Source organism: Pseudorca crassidens, chromosome 12 (genome assembly GCF_039906515.1).
Source record: "Pseudorca crassidens isolate mPseCra1 chromosome 12, mPseCra1.hap1, whole genome shotgun sequence".
In the NCBI taxonomy this organism is placed as follows: domain Eukaryota; kingdom Metazoa; phylum Chordata; class Mammalia; order Artiodactyla; family Delphinidae; genus Pseudorca; species Pseudorca crassidens.
Genome location: NC_090307.1, coordinates 71,159,155 through 71,176,800, shown reverse-complemented (window position 1 = coordinate 71,176,800; position 17,646 = coordinate 71,159,155). Strand labels below are relative to the sequence as shown.

General features: G+C 55.5%; 1 protein-coding gene across 2 annotated transcripts in view; it reads right to left on the bottom strand.

The window, feature by feature from the left end:
• The window catches only part of MN1 (MN1 proto-oncogene, transcriptional regulator), a 47,186-nt gene extending 37,211 nt beyond the window's left edge, over window positions 1-9,975 (bottom strand). The window contains exons 1-2 of one of the 2 annotated variants that reach the window (XM_067700385.1): window positions 5,006-9,975; window positions 3,684-4,365 (exon numbers count right to left, since the gene is read on the bottom strand). In XM_067700385.1, coding sequence (XP_067556486.1) covers window positions 4,355-4,365; window positions 5,006-8,753 — 3,759 coding nt within the window. In that variant the 5' untranslated portion in view covers window positions 8,754-9,975 and the 3' untranslated portion in view covers window positions 3,684-4,354. Of the gene's footprint in view, window positions 1-3,683; window positions 4,366-5,005 lie in introns of those variants that run through there. The other variant, XM_067700384.1, reaches the window with a different exon arrangement.
• Between the last annotated feature and the right edge of the window lie 7,671 nt (window positions 9,976-17,646).

Here is a 17,646-nt window from a genome sequence, read left to right as displayed (position 1 = left end):
CCGCACATTTGATCCTGTTACATAAAGCTATCGACTTTTAATCTCTAAAATGAACCAAACCGAGGCAAATACAGTATTCCTAACTAGAAATATTTACCTCCTAAATGCTTTCGGCAAAGCATATCACTCCCTGGGCAAAGAACACGACCCAAGGTTATTGTCACTCAAGTGGACAGAAAGGTGATTTTGCTAAAGCTTCCAGCATGGAGTGAGTTCAGGAGATCCTGTGAAATCCCAAGGATGCACTCAAGTTTGCCCTTCCAGAGTGGGAAGAATTTCCCTCCTCTAATTTCACCTGGTCCTCCTGGACTGTTTATTAAAGATGTATATTTTATATCAGCAGAGAGTAGCAAGGAACTTCCTGGCAAGGGCAGCCATATTTTCAGGACCTATTAAGATTTTCTTTGGAAATTTAAATACCTCTGTCAGGCAAACAAAATCATATAAGGAATCACAGAATTTCATTTCTAGAAAGAGAAATTAGATTAACCAACCCTCACTCCTTTCCTAGAAATCTCAATAAAATAGAAGTACATTGCAACAGTCTCTTACTTCCGGTCTGAAGGGGCCTCACAAGAAATCTAATTGAATTTAGATTTAAATTAAGAAAGCTAAAGAAAGCAATCCTGAGAAAATGCCTTCAATCTATAAATATTGTATAGATATATATATATAGGAGAATATATAAGTATATATTACATATTAGAAGGCAGAGGCTATTTAAAATCAAAACAGCCAGAAAAATCCAGTGGCAGGAACCGTAAGTTCAACACCAATAAGCTTCAGGCCCTTAGAAATCCTTGTCCTTTATTAATATTTAGTAGAAATGTATAATTGCAGATGCGTGCTAGGTGGGGATTTTATGTCAGGATGCGGGCAAAGAAGACTGGTTTATTACAACCATGAAATATTGAACAAGCACCAAAGAAGAGTAGTAGTATGTCCCAGACTAGCCAGGGAGCAGGCAGACCCAGACCGTCAGCTGCACAAAGGGGGCTATCTGTTTACATTACCCCTGATTAACACCTGCGAAGTTTTGGGTTACATCTTCCGGATGCTGCAAAAGTCACATGAAGGCATGCAACCCGTGCTGGGTGATTTTTGGGGGAAACAGGAGTGCGAGGCTCCATGACTTCCCAAAACCACTTGGAGGGAGCCTTAAAAATTCTCTCCACGGTGTAAGGAGTGAGGGAAAGGACTCAGAACAAGAGCACTAGGAGCCCTCCGGCTCTTACCCCAAGCCTGCCCCATGTCTAAGGAAATTCAATGTTCAAATCCTGCCTGACTAGTATTTCTTAGCACTGCTTACTGTGTTCCGACTGGAACACTGAGAGAAGCATGAAATTCCAAAAATTTCTCCCGCATCACTGTAAAAATATCATACCTCCAAAAAGGGCAGAATTGCATGCAGAAGTGTATACAGAGACCTCTCCCGTTTCACGGTGTGTGAAAGAGCGTTTCTAGACATCTCCGGATTTCAAGATAGAGAACAACCAACGGACTAGAAGTTTGGCAATGGTAAACTTATTACGGGAATACAGTTAATTCAAGTTTTGAAAATTGTAAGGGGCTGGGGGGGGGGCGGGGGACATACTTTTTAAGGCTTAATATCCTTTATCTACAAACTATCATTATTTCTCCTTCCCTGTTTTGAAATTCCTCCATAGCCACACAGCTATTACAAAGATAGGTGGATGATTTTGCAAACTAATTTCAAATTTATGTGATCCTCACTGATTTAATAGATGTCTGAATAGGCCCAAACTCAGGCTGGTTTTTTTGGTTGTTGTTGTTTTTCCCTTTGCACAACCTCACCCTTCCCCCACCCCAACTTTGTGCAAACAGAATCTCATGATGAGACGTAGAGTTTTATGATATAAGAGTTGTTTGGCGGGTTAGGAAGTCAGAGGAAGCATAATTTGGAGAGGATTACTTTCCTGGTTAAAAAAAAAAATCATCATCACATGTGATTCTGGCCTAGACTTTGTGAGAAGTGTTACTTGCCAGTAGAGTTCCCTCCCCTCCAAAGGACATCTAAACCCCATAAGACAATCTGGGCACGTCCCAGTGGCTACACAGCTCGTGCAGTTCTAAAGACTTATTCGTTCTCTCCAACCTGAGCACGATCATTTTGTTAAAGACCGACTAGTATTTTGTCATTGGAGCGAAGAATTTCAGAAACAGTGTTAATATTTAATCACATTAGTACTGGCGTGTTTTATGGCGTGACAAAATAAAATATCATTACAAAATTGGGCTTTGCCTGAAAGGCGGGGGGCAGGCGGTCAAAGAAAGTGCTCGCTGGGGCTGGAACCTGGAAAAGGTATATTCAAAGCTGCTTCATGGCTGATGGGACCCTGGGCATGTGTTTACGGAAAAGCAGGACGCTTTCCTTTCAATTCTTTTTTTTCTCAACTCTATTTCAAAGTGGTGCACTTCACTCTGATTTTCAGCCAGGGCACTCGGGGGCCCGTTGAAGGCTCTGTGTACCTATTTATACAACATATGCAGATGGAGCTGCAGGGTGTTATCATAATGAAAAGTTTAATCATCCTTATTTACTACCAGTAAGGGAGCAGGAATCATATGCAGATACCTTATAAAGCCGTAACTAGCAGCCCCAAGGCTGTAGAAGCTGCGAGTGACCTCAATTCGGGGCTTTATCTAGGAAACTGTCCTTCCCACATCACAGAGTGGAAAACAAAGGAGGTCAAGTGGGTGTCCCTGCCGAGGCTTCTAAGGCGGCCAGCCCTGAAGCGGGTCCCTGGAGGAAGTTTCCGTCTCCCGTATGCAGGGGAGGGCTGAGTTTAGTATACAGGGGAAATCAACCCCAAAGTGACTAGCATCTGTTTCCAAAAAAATATTTTCCTTCGTCTGACTGTGATAATGAAACAAACAAAACAAAACATTTCTTTAATGACATTTCTTCATTCACAGTCTGCATTTTTTTCTGCAAAGGACATTAGTCAGACTGGGAAGGGAACAGTGCAACACCTTAAAAAAAATCTCGTTAAAACCACCCAATTCCTCTGCACCTAAGGCCCTTCAAACGACTTGCAAGCAAAGCATTACTGTTTTTTCTTTATTAATTCTCTAAATCGTGGGGTTTTTTTTCTTTTTAACTCTTCTCGCCCCATTTTGGCCAATGTGGTCTTAATTACTGTGGGGGCGGGGGGCGGGGGGGAGTGGGAGAAGGGGGAGGGGGAGGGGCAGCCAGACCAAGCCAGGTAGAAGTGACAGGGGCTGGGATTTGTGCTAACCAGTTATTGATCGGCAGGCCCGAGATGTTGTGTACAAGAAAATAAAAGAGAAGCGGGGCAGAGCAAACAGGATGCTGTGTCCAACTCCATTTTAAAAAGGAGGGAGGGGGGAAAAAGGGAGAGGCAGCGGAGGGTCCCAAACTAACCAATTTATGGCCTTGCCTGGGAGAAGCCTGGAGAATGCTGATGCTGGCCGCAGCGTCTGCTGTGCATGCTAAACACCCAGCTTCAAATGAGAGAGCGGCGTCCCGGGCTGGGCAGTAGGCGAACAAAGAGAAAAGCAGCAAGGCCGCATTCATGAATTAGAAAACGCAAGCGGGAAAGCTACCCGGGACAGGCGGGCGTGAAAGCCTGGAGTTCTGAGCCACCCAACTCCTGCCGCACTTCCCCTCCCCCTCCTCCCGCCCCCATCCCCTTCTCCTAAAACCTACCATCACCTTAAACCCTGGGTCAAGAGATGGCAAGATGCAGGATGTGGACTAGGAAAACTAAGGCAGAGGAAAAGAACCTTAAGAGAAGGCGAGGATGGGGGATGTATTTTTTTAAGACACGGTTAAATCGCCAGCTACTGACTCCATGGTAACATTCAGCCTGGTGAAACCAAGGAAATCCAGTGAGTATTTAAAAGAAAAAGGTAGGCATTGTGGGGGTGGGGGTGGGGGGGTGAGGTAGGAAATGATGTTACGTAAAAAGTCCCCATTAAAAAATAAAATGGATAGCTACCGCAGCCCAGTCGTGTTTGGGTTAAAAAAAAAACACTATTATTATTTTATCGGCAATGGTGGTCCATTTACTGACCCCCACCCCACCCACCTTAAAGGCCTCCAGGCCTGGTGGGGAAAGAGTGCTTAGAATGCAAAGGAGAACCGGGACCGGACATCTGTCACCAAAGCCAGGCGAGATATTGACAAACGCGGGTCCTTTGTGTCTTAAGAATATATATCCATATCCCCATACACAAACGAAGCCCTGGCCGATTGGTCTGGTCTCTGCCAAAGCGGACCCCACTCCAGCCCAGGCCCCCCCATCAAATGTCAGGGAGGTGCACTCTGAAGACTGCCTGCCTCCTACCATCCCGACAGGTCTCCAGTTTTTCAATGAAACTCTAATAGTTAAGAAGAGACAAAACAGTTATTCATTAGGAACAAAGGTCAAATTAGGCGTTGCCTCTGAATGATGCTGCAGACACCAGAACTGGTCACTTTTTTTTCCCAAAGATGCTGGCACACGGAAGGGAACTCAAGCTGAAGGTTGGCTGACTAGGAAAAGGTGGGGAGGCATTAACACAGCTTCCCAGGTGTCCTGCCAGGAAGCGGGTGGGGGGGGGGGTGGCAAACAACTCCTGAAAAGTGGAACGAGCCTCAATGTTGAAGGTGAGGAGGGGGTCTGAGTGTGAAAGGGAAGGGGCCTAGTGCTCTGGGCACCCAGTAACTCAGCTAAAACTTGAGGGGGTGGGGCTCTACAATAATCGCCAAAGGGCTTCCGCCTAAGTTGTTACCACCCTCTGGAACCAGAATCTACCTGGCAGCACCTGGGGGGAGGGAAGGGGTCTGCCCACAGAGCCCTAGGTGTAACCAAAGGAAGGGCACCCAGCTCTGAACTGGGCATTAGGAAGGCCCTGCGCCCTCCTGACCCCAAGGGACACCACCCTTTCATGGAGCCTTCAAGGCAGAAGCTAAGGCCTGCAATGGGGGTGGGGCGGGTATCCACCAGGTGAGAAGGGAACAGGGAATGAGTGCATATACCTTCTTTGCTGTTGGGGTTCTGGGGTTTGGCCTTCTCCCAGGGTGCCAGCGTCTTGTCCTCGTCTGCGCCGTCCACCAAAGCCTTGTCGGCCGGCAGGTACCAGGTGGCGCTGTGCTCTGCCATCAGCGAGTCCAGATCGATGGTGCTCATGGCGCTCTTGACGGCCTCGGAGCAGCAGCTGCCCAGCTCGCTGTCACCATTCTGCGCACCAGAAGCCCCCACAGCACACTCACCCTTCTTGCCACCTTTGAGCCCCAGGGGCTGGTCCTCAGAGATGCTGAACTGCTGCCTCTGCAGCTGGATCTGTGCCTGGAGGATCTCCAGGGGGTGGATCTCGTCAGGCGGCGGTGCGCCGCTGCTGCTCGTTGGGGTCCGGACCTGCTCCAGGCCCGGCGTGCCGGGATGGCCCGTGCCCCCGCCGCCGTAGCTGTCGGGGGTGGAGGTAGAGGTAGACAAGATGCCCAGGCCAAGCGGGGCTGGGGGCGCCTTCGGTCCATGTTCCCCGGCGCCCAACCCGCGGGGAGGGAGTTTGGGCGAGCCTGTCACCAGAGGGCTCCTACTCGCTTTGGCCAGGGCTGGGGGGTTGTCGGAGCTGGATGACACCTCGTCCTCGTTGGCGTAGCTCGTGCTCACCTCGTCCGAGGCGAACTCGCCCGCGTGCGGGGAACTACCGTCCGACTTTGCCCCACCGTCCAGGGACGCCATGAGGTCCGGCTGGTCCCCCAGGAGCAACTCGGCCCCCTTCCCCCACGAAGGCGACGTGAGCGCCTTCTCATGAGGCGTAGGCGCCCCGCGCGCCTCGCCTGTGGAGCTTCCCCCGACGGCTGCGCCTGGCGCCTGCTGTTGCCCTGGGCTCACTCCAGGCGCGCCCCCGCTGTCCGGCGCTGCCGAGTACTTGTCGAAGAAGGTCCCGGGGCTCACGTGACCACTGTCCCTTTTTCTGCGACCCCGTCCCCGGCCGCCGCCCCCGGGAACCGGCTTGCCGTCGTTCCCCGACGTTGATTCCAGGGTGTAGTTGGGGGAGAGGCTGGTGCCATCTCCCTGGGCGGGCGGATTGGGCGGCCCAGAGGCTTTGGAGCCGCTGCTACTGGTCCCCGACTGGCCTCCGGGCCCTGCGGCCCCAGGAGCAGTCCCTCCCGGGAAGTAATCCGAGCCCGGGTTGCTGGCCATGGCCGCGCCGTCGGTCTCGTTCTGGCTCAGTTTCCTCTTGCCCTCGGGCGGGTTCTTCTTGTTGAAGGTAACGTTGAGGTTGGGGGCTCCAAGGCTGGCGATCATGTTCTGGCAGGCTGTGGAGAGTGCAGCCAGGCAACTCTGGCCGAACAGGTTGTCCTTGGAGCTGGGCTTGTTGAAGGAGCCCAGCGAGAGCGCGCCCAGCTTACTGGCCGAGGTGCGCTGGCTGGGCTGGAAATCAGGCTGCTGCGGGTATGCGCCCCCGCCGCCGCCGCCGCCCGTGCTGCCGCCGCCCCCGCCCGCGCTCGGGGGCGAGTTCACGCCTGGGCCGCTGTGCGGCGTGGCCTGCCGGTTCGCTGCGCCGAACGGGAAGCCAGGCTGGCCCCCGAGCGCTGGCGCTGTGAAATCGGGCGGCTGGGGCCGGCGCTCGGAGGGAGCGCTGGGCAGCCCCACCCCAGCCCCGGGCGACTGCAGCTGCCCCAGGCTGGCCAGGCTGCCCCCGAACTGCAGGCCAGGGGAGGGCAGCGCGGGCACGTGGCCCTCTCCGGGCATCCTCAGCGGCTCCTGCAGAGAGCCCCGGAACAGCACCCCCGAGCCACCGGGCGGAGGGGGCGGCGCCAGTCCGGGGTCGTGCGGGCCGCAGTCAGCGGGCAGGCCTGAACCTCCCATCCTGCGGGGCAGCAAGTCACCCGGCGGCGGGTGCGGACCTGGGAACCATGCACTCTCCTGCGCCAAGTGCTGAGCCTGCTGCTCGAACGTGCCCAGGCGCCCGGCGCCCGCGCCGCCGCTTTCGCGCTCAAAGTTCGGCTGGGCCAAGCCGCCCACTGGGCCGCTGTGCACCAGGCCGCCCTGGCCCACGTCCCCGGGGTGGCCTAGCTGGGCCAGGTTGGGCTGGCGCAGCCGCTGCTGCTGATTCCGCGACGCCATCTGCTTGATCATGAGGGCCGCGTTTTGGCGTTGCTGCTGCTGTTGCTGCTGCTGCTGCTGCTGCTGCTGTTGCTGCTGCTGCTGCTGCTGCAGGGACTGGTGGTCCGGGGCCGGATGCTGCAGGGGTGGCCCCGAGGGGAAGCTGTCGGGCACAGGCGGCGTGAACTCGCCGGGTAGGCCGGAATAGGCTGAGGGCGAGAGGTGGTTGTCCAGAGCGCCGTTGTGCATGCTGCCGTTCCACGAAGCGCAGCGATCCACTCCCGCGCTGCCCGGGAAGTCAAAGCGCGGCCTCTTGGCCACATTCATGTAGGGGGGTGCGTCGAAATGCTGCAGCCGCTGGTTGGGCGTCTGCTGCGGAGGAGGGTGCTGCATGTTGAATACAGGCTCAGAATAAGGGTGCATGCTCCGGTTCTCCAGCCGGTGGATGGGGTACTCGAACTGCGCGTGTTGGCTGGGCAGCATGGGGCCCCCGTCCTGCAGGCCGCCGCTGGGCGTGCCCGCCTCGCCCTGCTGGGGACGCGGGAGCGCAGGCGGACACGAATTTTGCCGGACCAGAAGCCCAGGCGGCGGCGGCGGCGGCGGCTGTTGCTGCTGCGGAGGCGGCGGCGGCGGCGGCTGCTGCGGGGGCTGCTGCGGAGGCGGCGGCGGGGCCTGCTGGGGAGGCTGCATTAACGGGTGCCTGGAGCCTACTGCAGGCTCCAGACCCACGGGCATCTTGCGGGTCCCGCCGAACCTCTCGAAGAACACTCCGTGCTGCTGCTGCTGCTGTTGCTGCTGCTGGGCGTGCATTTTGGACAAGCCCACCATGCCTGCAGCTCTAGGCATGGCCGAGGCACCCGGGAAAGAGCTCCCGGGAACCTGACGACCCGCTGCATAATGAGGCAGCTGCCCCTCAGAATCAGAGGGGGAAAACATGTCGAAATGTCCCGAGGGCGGCTCGCCCGGGTAATTGTATTCCAGCGAGTCGACGGCTCCTTGGTTCGCCACCCTCCGGGGCTCCAGACTGTGGGAATCGGAGCCACTGGAGGAGGGCAGGCCATGGAAGGAGGCGGCTCGGTTAGGGCTCTGGTCCAGCGGCAAGCATGGGGCAGGCACGGCGTGGCCTGAGGCGCCCGAACTGTGGAAGTCCGGGAGGTTCCCAGGTCGCTGCGGGCCGAAGCTCTCCGGCCCCTGGCTCTCCGCCAGGTGATCATAACCCTCGGCGAAGGGCGGCTGGCTGCCCAGGCCGCCGGCCGCGCCGCCGTAGCCGAGCAGACGACCCCCGTGCAGGCACGAGGCCCCAGGATCCGACCCGCCGAAGTTGCCCCCGAAGTGGGGGTGATGCTGGTGGGGGTGGTGGCCTCCCGGGTGGCCGTGGTGCGGCTGTTGGCCTCCAAAGAATCCGTGCACCGGCTGCGCCTGCAGCCCCCCCGCGTGCAACTCCGAGTGGCCGCGCGCGTGAAAGCCATAAGGCTCCATGTTCATGCCCAAGATCGGGGATTCGCCCAGCCCGCTCATGGCAGGGTCCACGGGGCCAGGGGGTCCCCCCGCGTGGAAAGCCGGGGCCTTAAAGTGGGCGTTCATGCTTAGTCCGGCCTCGTTAAAGTTCCTCTCGCCCTGGCCAGCGTTCCTGCTGTTGATCTGGGGCTCGAATTGGTCCAGCCCAAACATACTTGGCGGGGGGCGGGGAGATCAATAGGGCATGACAGCCTGATCTCCGCGGCGCGCCTCCGGCCAGCTACTCGTTCCGGCCCTGGGTTGGGCGCTCCGGGACGCTCAGCAGCGCAGGGACGCAGCGCGCACCGCCACCTCGCCCGGCTTGTGAAGGCTGGGGGTTATCAGCTCCTCTCCCGAAGCTCTCGCTCTGCCCGACGCGGGCCTCTCACATCTTGCGGCGCCGCGGGGCCTCCAGGAGCCGTGTTGGGGGGCCCATGCCCTGGGACGTTAGCACGGCCGCGGGTGGGTTTGCGGGGAGGGGACGGAGCTGCGGGTGACTGAAGACAAAAAGTTAAGTGGGGGGAAGGAGTCGGGAAGGAGGGAGGGAAAGCAGAGCAATCACCTTCTTAAGTCCGATCGGTTTGGGTGGGGAGCCCCTGGACGCTGCCTGAAGCCTCCCGGAGTCCGTGGCGGAGTTGCTAAGGGGCCAAGCAGAGAGACCCTTCAAAGCCGTGGCTGGCGCCGGGGCAAAGACCGAGCGGTCCCTCCCCCCTCCCCCCGGAGTCCCCGCGCTCCGCAGCCCGAGCCTCAGCCAAGCAGGATCCGCTCGCACAGTCCCCGTCGGCCCGAGCAAGCGGCTACTGCTTCTTCAGGGAGTCGGAGGACTGGAGGCTCCGCTCTGCATCACCGGTGCCGGTCCCAGAGCCGAGAGCTCAGCGGGGCTGAGGAGGAGGCGGGTGCCCGGGGTTGAAACCGAGGGTTGGTGGAAGGCGCGGCTCCCCTGTTCAGCGGCGGGTGCCCTGCACCCCGGCGCGCCGCTTCGCGGCCACGTCCGCCGCCTGACGCTTCTGTCCTCCGCTGTTAGGTCTCTGAGTTCGCAGGGATCTCCGCGCCCCGTTCCAGGCGCGGGCGGGCAGCAAAACGAGGGGTTGGGTCGCTCCAAGGCTAGGGTTCCCTGCCTCCCCGCCAAGGTGCTTCGCAAGTCGCCCTCGGACCCAGGAGGGGGGCGTACGCTGGTTGGGGGCCACGCTGGGCTAGCAGGCTAAGGCTTTCCGGCTGCGCTCTCGGAGCCCGGAATGGGAGGGAGGCGGGGGCAGCTCTGGGGGGTCCGCGCACCCCTCTCCTGGCTGGCGGGGGGGCTCTGCGTGGGGCGTTCCGAGGGTCTCGGCTCCCCTCTCTGTGTCTGCCTCTCGCCCAGAGCCCGGAGAAGCAGCAACAAGTTTTGCATTTCAGCAATCAATTTCAGCCATTACATTTGCACCAATCAGCGCAGCCCGAGCTCCGGGTCCGGGGCGGGGCCCGCTTTTAAGGTGGTCCTGGGTGCTGACTGCTGAGGCCCCCACCACGAACCCGCACTTCGCCAGCTCGGGGGTCCCCAGCGCCGGTCAGCCTCGGGGTCCGGTGCCAGTGCGCTGCGGGCGCACCCTGGCCTCCTCGCGCATCGGTCTGGAGAGGGCGCAGGCAGAGAATGGCGGGAGCTTGGCTTTGTTCACCCCCCTTCCCATTCACCACAGTTCCCAACTCCCCACCCCCAACTGAAGTGAGACCTGCGGTGTGAGTAAGGGGCGGGGAGGTGGGCGGTAAGCGGTGCGGGGCGCTCAGACAATGGGGTCGCCAGGCAAAGATCCTGGACTCACCGCGGAAAGTCGCTAAGTGTCGACTGCGCTTCAGCTGGAGCGAACCCTCGGCTCTCCACCGCTGTCTGATTACTTGTCGCACCCAAGTTAGCCGGACCTCGGATTTCCCTGGAGGTGAAAGCAGACGGGGAACCCCGAAGTTAGGGATCGCCTCCCTCACTAGGGCGCGCACAATTGTTTCCTATCCCCACTGTCTAGGGTTCCCGGTTCTCAATGGCCGGCTTCCGCCCGGAGGAACCATAACCACTGGGCCACTTTATGGGGGGCATATCGGAGCAGCCCAGCGCCAGAGCGGCCAGGCAGTTAGGAGCCCCGAGAAGACCAGCGCGCAGAGGGCCACACTGGCCGGCCGGAGCACCCTAGTTCAGGCACCCCGGTCAAGGCCCAGGCCCTCTTGGGGCGCGAGGTTGGCCTCCTTAAGAGATCAATTAAACTGAAGAGCCCAAAGAACGGAATTGGGTTGTGATACTAAAATCAATAGGAGTAATTTAATATCTGCCCTGCTCTTTATGAAATATTTATCCCAATAATCTTAGTTAAAATGTTTAGATCTTCCTGATCCCCACTGAGTCTGCAATCTATCTTGCAATTAGAAGTTGGGAGTTAGAGGTGATGGAGGGTAGAGGAAGTATTTATTCTCTGTGCCTGCATGTGTGTATTTTCCTCCCTAAAGCGTCTGTACGGGAGGAAGGGGGAGCAGGCTTTTAATTTTCCTTGCCATAAAATAGCACGAGGCGATTTTGCTAGCAGACCAGCATTCTTAGGAGAAGGGGAGAAAAGGGAACTTTCTTTGAAGTGCCCCTGATATCGCTATTAAATCTAAATAAAATTAAGCATGGTGTATAAAAATGCCTTTTCCCCCCAACAAAAGAAAGTGTTTATCGCCCAAGACTGTCTAGCGTTTGCTAAATTGCGCATGAAATCTGAAATGAAATAAACGTTATAATAAAACCACCCCCTGAGCCCTTTTTATTTTAAAACCTCAGATTGCACTTCACCGTCGCGGGGCGGGGAGTTAAAAAGTTACCAGGACAAGCGTGCGGATTCATCGCTCCCCAGAGTTACTGCTGGGAAGGCAGACGCTAGGTGTTCCAGAACCGAAAATGCCAGGAAAATGGGCTCAATTTAGAGGGAGGGGAGGAAGAAGCAGGGTCTTCAGGGACTCCGGGAGAAAATAACACCCCCCCTTCGATAAGAATAAAAATAAAAGCAAACAATAAAAACCTGCAACTTTAAAACTCAGAGAGCAGAAGCAAGCTCAGATCCAAGGCCCTTCGTGGGACCTCCCTGTTGTGGATGTCTACAGATATTTTTTTCCTTTTTGAAATTAAAAATGAAAATTACCCCCACCAAAAATTAAGTCCATAAATAAGCATCCGGGAAGAAGTATTTGTACAGGGAGGTGGAGTTTTAAAAGGATTTTTCTGCAGGATCAGGTTGTTGGTCTGTGATTAAATATTGATTTTGTGTAATTAGTTTTCATGTGAACTATCCTCTTGCTGATAGCTTAGAGGTTTCAGAACTAGAAAAGAAATGGAATTGGACATGGAAATTATTACTTAGCAAAGTGACAGGGAAGTGAGAGCCGAAGAAAAGACTGAGGCTTGGCTGATTTCGGCACAAAGAAATAAAGGGCGTGGGTAAGCCTCCAGTGACCTCCCCACCCCCACCCTGGGGCCCCAGGCCAGAGCCGGGGAGACCCAGAGCCTCCTGGGCAGGAAGGAGACCAGTAGAAGGAATGGCTGCCAGAAGGAGGACCCTGCATGGGCAAAGACCTATGCAAAACCCATGACATCTGGTCACATACCTGGTCCAGAGTGGTGGGTTCTGGGTTCTGGGTGCCTCAGGAGGCACCGTTTAAGGGCTTTATGTCTCTGTGTGTCTGGAGAGAACAGGGACAGTTGGGGCCTGTCTGGAGCCCTGGGTGGGCCAGGGTGGTGGGAAAAATGACCCGCAGACCTGCAGGTCTGGGGAGACCCCGGTTGGGGTGTGCTGTTGGCTGAGGCATGACTTCACACGGGGCTGGGAGAGGGTCCCCTGAACACCTGGGCAGGTTTCCTGTGGAATAATTCTGTGCGTTCCAGGGAGGGGTGGTGTGGGAGTATTTTTCTGGGACTGTTTCCAAGAGTTAAGTCTACAAGGTGTGTGAGTGTCTGAAAGCAGATTGTGTTTGGGCCCGGCTGTGTTTCTGTTCAGAATGTGTGTCTGGGTCACCTTTCCTTAACACTAAAGAATGTTGTGCGGGTGTGTGGCTTGTGCCTGCATTTGTGTCTTGGCCCGTGTGTGCCGGTGCAGGGCACCTGCGCACGTTTGTGTCCATGCCTGTGTGTGCCCACGTTCCTGTGTCTCTGGGTGTCTCCGTGAGCGTCCCTGTCTGCCCCCCAGACCCATGCTCCTCTCTGTGGATGCCTCTGTGTTTGTACCTCTGTGTGTGTGGCTGCCTCACACCTTGCGTGCCTGCATCTCTGCTCACGTGTGTCTGTTTTCTCTGCGAGTGTGAGAGGCCGTGCCCCTGCCTGTGCCCATCTGTGCCGGTGGACGTGCTGGCGTGTGCGCCTCCACGGTGTGGGCGCCCCTGCGTGTGCCTGTGTGTGCATTCTGCCTGCACCGGCCCGCAGCTTCTTTGAAACAGACACATTGCCCCCTAGTGCTCAGACACATTCAAAGTTCCCGCCCGCCGGTGCAGAGCCTGGAGCAACAGGAGCAGCAGGGGTTCCAACCCCGGGGCCTTTCCCTCCTCTTCCCCTTCCTTCGGCCTTTCCCTCGAGGGGTGCTGAGTGTGCTGGCACCAGTCAGAAGGGGTCTCCCGGGCAAGGAAAGGAGGAGACACAGCTGGACTGGGGCCCCAGAGCTGAAGAGGGATGCTCCCAGCTGGTGACAAGTGGGGAGCTGCCCCGAATGGCCCCAGGAGCCCCAGTCCCAAAGGGGACTGCAAGTAGTGAGCCCCCCACTCCACAAAAAAGCACAAAACAACCCACACTCAACACCCTTTCCTCAGTAGGCACACAGCCTTCACCCTTGCCCATCAGGCCCCCAAAACCAATGCAGGCACACGCACTCACAGACACACTCACACATACCTCCATAGTGGACAGATCAGCACACTGGCTGCTGGCTATTGAAGCCTCCCTGCTTTACATCCAGGGTCCCATTTCATCCTTGTAGCAACCCTTCAAGGTTGGGACTCTGAACCTGTTTTACAGATGAGGACATAGAACCTCAGACTGGGCAAATGGCTTTCCCAAAGTCAAAGAGTGGCAGAGCTGGGATTCCAAACCAATCTGCCAGACCCTGACCCCTGGCTCTTAACCACCACCTGTTCTACCTGAATGTACTAGTTCAGGTAAAGCGATTAGCACAGTACGGGGAACGTGGTAAGTGCCAAGAAATGTTGGCTGCTTTTATCCCTACTGCCATTATGATCATCATTAATATTATTGTGATGATGATTAGCACTATTCTCTGGGTGTCTCTCTACCACACCAGTGTGAGAAATTAGTGCACGTGCACGTGTGTGCAAGCGCACGCACACACACACACACTTTTGTTCTCAGCCCGCTCCCCACTAACCCCCATCCCCTTTAGAGCTTGGAAGCTCACAGGAATCACAGCAGACCTAGTCTCTCTTGCAGGCAAAGTCCCCAGGAGGCCTGGAGGGGAACCTGCTTCCACTGACACCTCTCTCTCCTGAGTCAGCGGTGGAAAGCATGTGAGCTTTGGCATTGCACACCCAGATTCAGATCTTGGCTTCACCACTTCTCATCTGTGTGACCTTGGACAAAATACTTTCCTCTTCTGAGCCTCAGTTTCCCCTGCTGCGAAGGGGACTCATAGCCAGTTCATATGGAGCATAAGGATTGGCTCATAAGGAGACAAGGTTTTAAAAGGGGCACAGAGCATGGCAGATGGCGGGCATTCATTAGATGGTAGCCTCTTATTACCATTAGTATCATTATTATTTCTTCTGTGTTTGGATCCAGGGAGGTGAAAAGCAGAACAAGGATGCCAGAGAAACTGGGTTTATTTAACAAATCAGCCTTGCCTCACCAGCCAGTCTTTGAGAGAAAGAATGACTCTCTTAGGTGGTCACCTCAAACTCTCTCACCCCCGACTGTGCTGGCGTAAGCGGGTGCAGGCTCAGCATCTGTTCAGGGAGCAGCCAGGGCTGGAGCCTTTGGGGAAGGTCCAGCTATGGCCAGGATAGAGGATATGGTAGCTGGCTAGAGGTTAGAAGGCATGAGACCTTCATGTAGCCACAGGCTGCCAGTTGCTAGGCAACAGTATCCCCTCCCTCTCTCTATGCATGATGCCTGATATCTTTTGGGGTCTCTTCTCCATTGAATAAATACATATTGAATGCCTACTGAATGTCAGGGTTCAGCCTAGGAACTTGGGGAAAAAGTAGAAGATCCAGTCCCAGCCAGATCAAAGGAAACCTCGTATTCTATGCAAAAGAGACTACATTACACACTATAAGGGATAAAATAACTGTCTTAGGAGAGATGGATAATTGAGAAGTGTTCCCAGAGGTGGGTTTTGAAGGTAGAATAGGAGTTTAACAACCCAACCAGGGTCAAAAGACTTCCCAAGCAGGGGAATCAGATTAGAGGGAGTGTGGGAAGTTTTAGGCAGCACTTCGTTTAGAGTAGGACAAGGGAGGGGCAGGGTCTGAAGCCCAAGAGGTCAACAGGAACCAAGATCAGGAGGACCACAAAGGCAGATGGGACATTTTGGACATGGTTCTGGGGAGCCAGCCATGAAAGGGTTTTAAGCAAAGCCAAGTGACATAATCAGAGGCGAGTTTCAAAAGGACCTCAGGATCTCCCTTTTCTTTGCCTTCAAGGTAACCCCAGAAGCCATCTTCACTGGTTTCCCAGAAAACAAGGCCTGGGAGAGGGAAAGTCCCAAGTTTGTCCCCAAGCAGCCAGCACAGATCAAGGCAATACCTGCTGGCTCTCCCACCCCAGGGCTGCTTGCACAGACAAGGGTCCCCTCCTGCCTCAGGGATGACAGATGCTGCTTCCTGCTGAGTAGGACTTCCCACCCTCAGCTGGGGGAGGCCAAGGGGCATTTCCAGGAGAGACATTCTAGGTTCAAAGCCCAGTTCCGCCACACACACAGTTCTGACCACATGACCCTGGGCAAGCCCTGGACTGGAGCTCCATTTTCTGGATCTATAGTAATACCTGTGTCCCAGGGTGTCCGGAAGGCTAAAAGTGTGGGAAAGCACCCAGCCTACACTCTGTATATGTACCATATACAATAGATATTCTCACAGTGTATTATATATTCTATTATTATATTATATAGCTACCCTGTGAGGTGGGGTTTGTTAGTTTTCCCATTTTACAAAGGAGGAAGCTGAAGCACAGAGAGGTGAAGGGATTTGGCCCAGGTCATCCAGCAAGTGAAAGGCAGAGTGGGACTCACACCAGCCCCAGTGTGACCCCACCATCAGCCTGCAAACCAGTCCACAGTCTAAACAACCTGGGCCCAGGTCTGAGTCCCAGAGTTTGGGGCTAGGGAGGGGCATGGGAAGGGCCTAAGAAACGCCCCCTCCTCTGCCCCAGGAGTGCCCAGCCTGGGGAGGGATACCCCTCCTCTGCTTCTTCCTGTACCTCCCTGCTTCCCAGAGGCCCCTGGGGCCTGACACAGAGTTTCAATACAAGGGAGCCACTGACCTTCCCCTTGAACAAATAGCTGGACAAGAAGTGGCTGTTTCCCAGCTCGCCTGGCCGAGTAGGGCCACCTGCACAGGACGAGAGCTCTGGCCACCATAAGGCATTTCGACTTCCCAGGGAACCAGACACACAGGGGCCTGCTTCCAGCATCAAACCCTCCCTGACAACCTAGCCTTCCCTCAGACACACTCCCTTTCCAGGATCTAGCTCAGAGCCAGCATGGACATCCAAACTGCAGGGCAACATGCCTAGCTGTGACCTGGAGGATCAGAAACAGGGCCACTGCCTGGAAGTATGAATAGCAACCTTGATAAGAGCTGCCCCTTATCTGAGCACAGAAGCTCTCCCAGACATCGTTTAATCTTGAAAGCACTTCCAGGAGGACAGAATCTCTGTTATCCTTGGGAACTTTCTGGAGGCCACGAGGCTTGTCCATGGCAGGGCCCAGTCTCAAGCCCAGCCCATAGGATCCTGAGGCGATTCAGCGGACCTCCCCATCTATGAGGATTTCTCTTCCCCAGATGGCATCCAGCTATGAGCTTCTATTTTCCATTCTCTAAGCGGAGTGCACTGAACCCAGGCCCTGGTCCCAAAATAACTCAAACCAGCCCCACGAGCTGGAACTGAGGCCCCTGGCGACTCCAGAGCCCAGTCCAGCCTCCCCTTGAAAAAGTTCCCATTCAGCAAAAAAAAAAAAAAAAAACAAACAGGCATCGTACATAAAGTATCACGCACCACACAATTAGTCAGAAAATGGGAAGTTCGGAAGGGTTCATAATTATCCAACAAACCTATTTAGCTCGATCCCCCCACCCCTACGTTTTCTCTCCCTGCAGCAATCAGCAATGTGGGCTCATTACTACCGAGAATCTAGCTGGCAAACCAGCTTCATAAACGGAACCAAACAAGCATACATGATGGGAAAACTTTGGACCAGCCAGTCATTAGCCAAAGCTTTTCAAGTCACGTCTCTGTTGCTCCCCCATCCCCACCCCTCCTCTGCTGGGGAAGGCTGCTGCACGCGGTATCTTCATGGGGCTGGGACGGGGGCTGGGAGAATCACCCCCAAGGCAAGGGGAAGGTCACCCAGACTTGGTCCCGCAGTGCCCAGGGCCAAGGACTTGTCTCCCAGAAGGGACCCGCTCTGTGTAGCAGCAGCAGCAGCCGCCGCAGCTGCCGGTGGCCAGGTAGGTCCCTATTTGCTCAGCACTGTCCCATCCCTCTTTGCTTTCCGTCACCAAGGGGCAGGCTGGTGTGGCTCACAGCATCACACAGATCTGAGGTCTGTGACCTTAAACAGGTCATTCTCTTCCCTGTGCCTCAGTTTCCTCATCTGGAAAAGCAGTTATCAAAGGGCACTTGTGAGGATAGATTAAGTGTCACAGTCTCGCATTTCTCCTAGGAGGTAAGTGGAGGGGTTATAAGGACACGGAGGTGTCCTCTATAGGGCTTCCTGGAAGTGTGAACCCCCGTGTAGGAAATGCACCCCCTCCTCCAATGACTCACAGTAAGAGGGAAGTGGTCTCCAGTCTTGACGGTGTGCTGAGTTCCATGCTGAGTCCTTGCCATAAGGTTATTTCTAATTCCCAC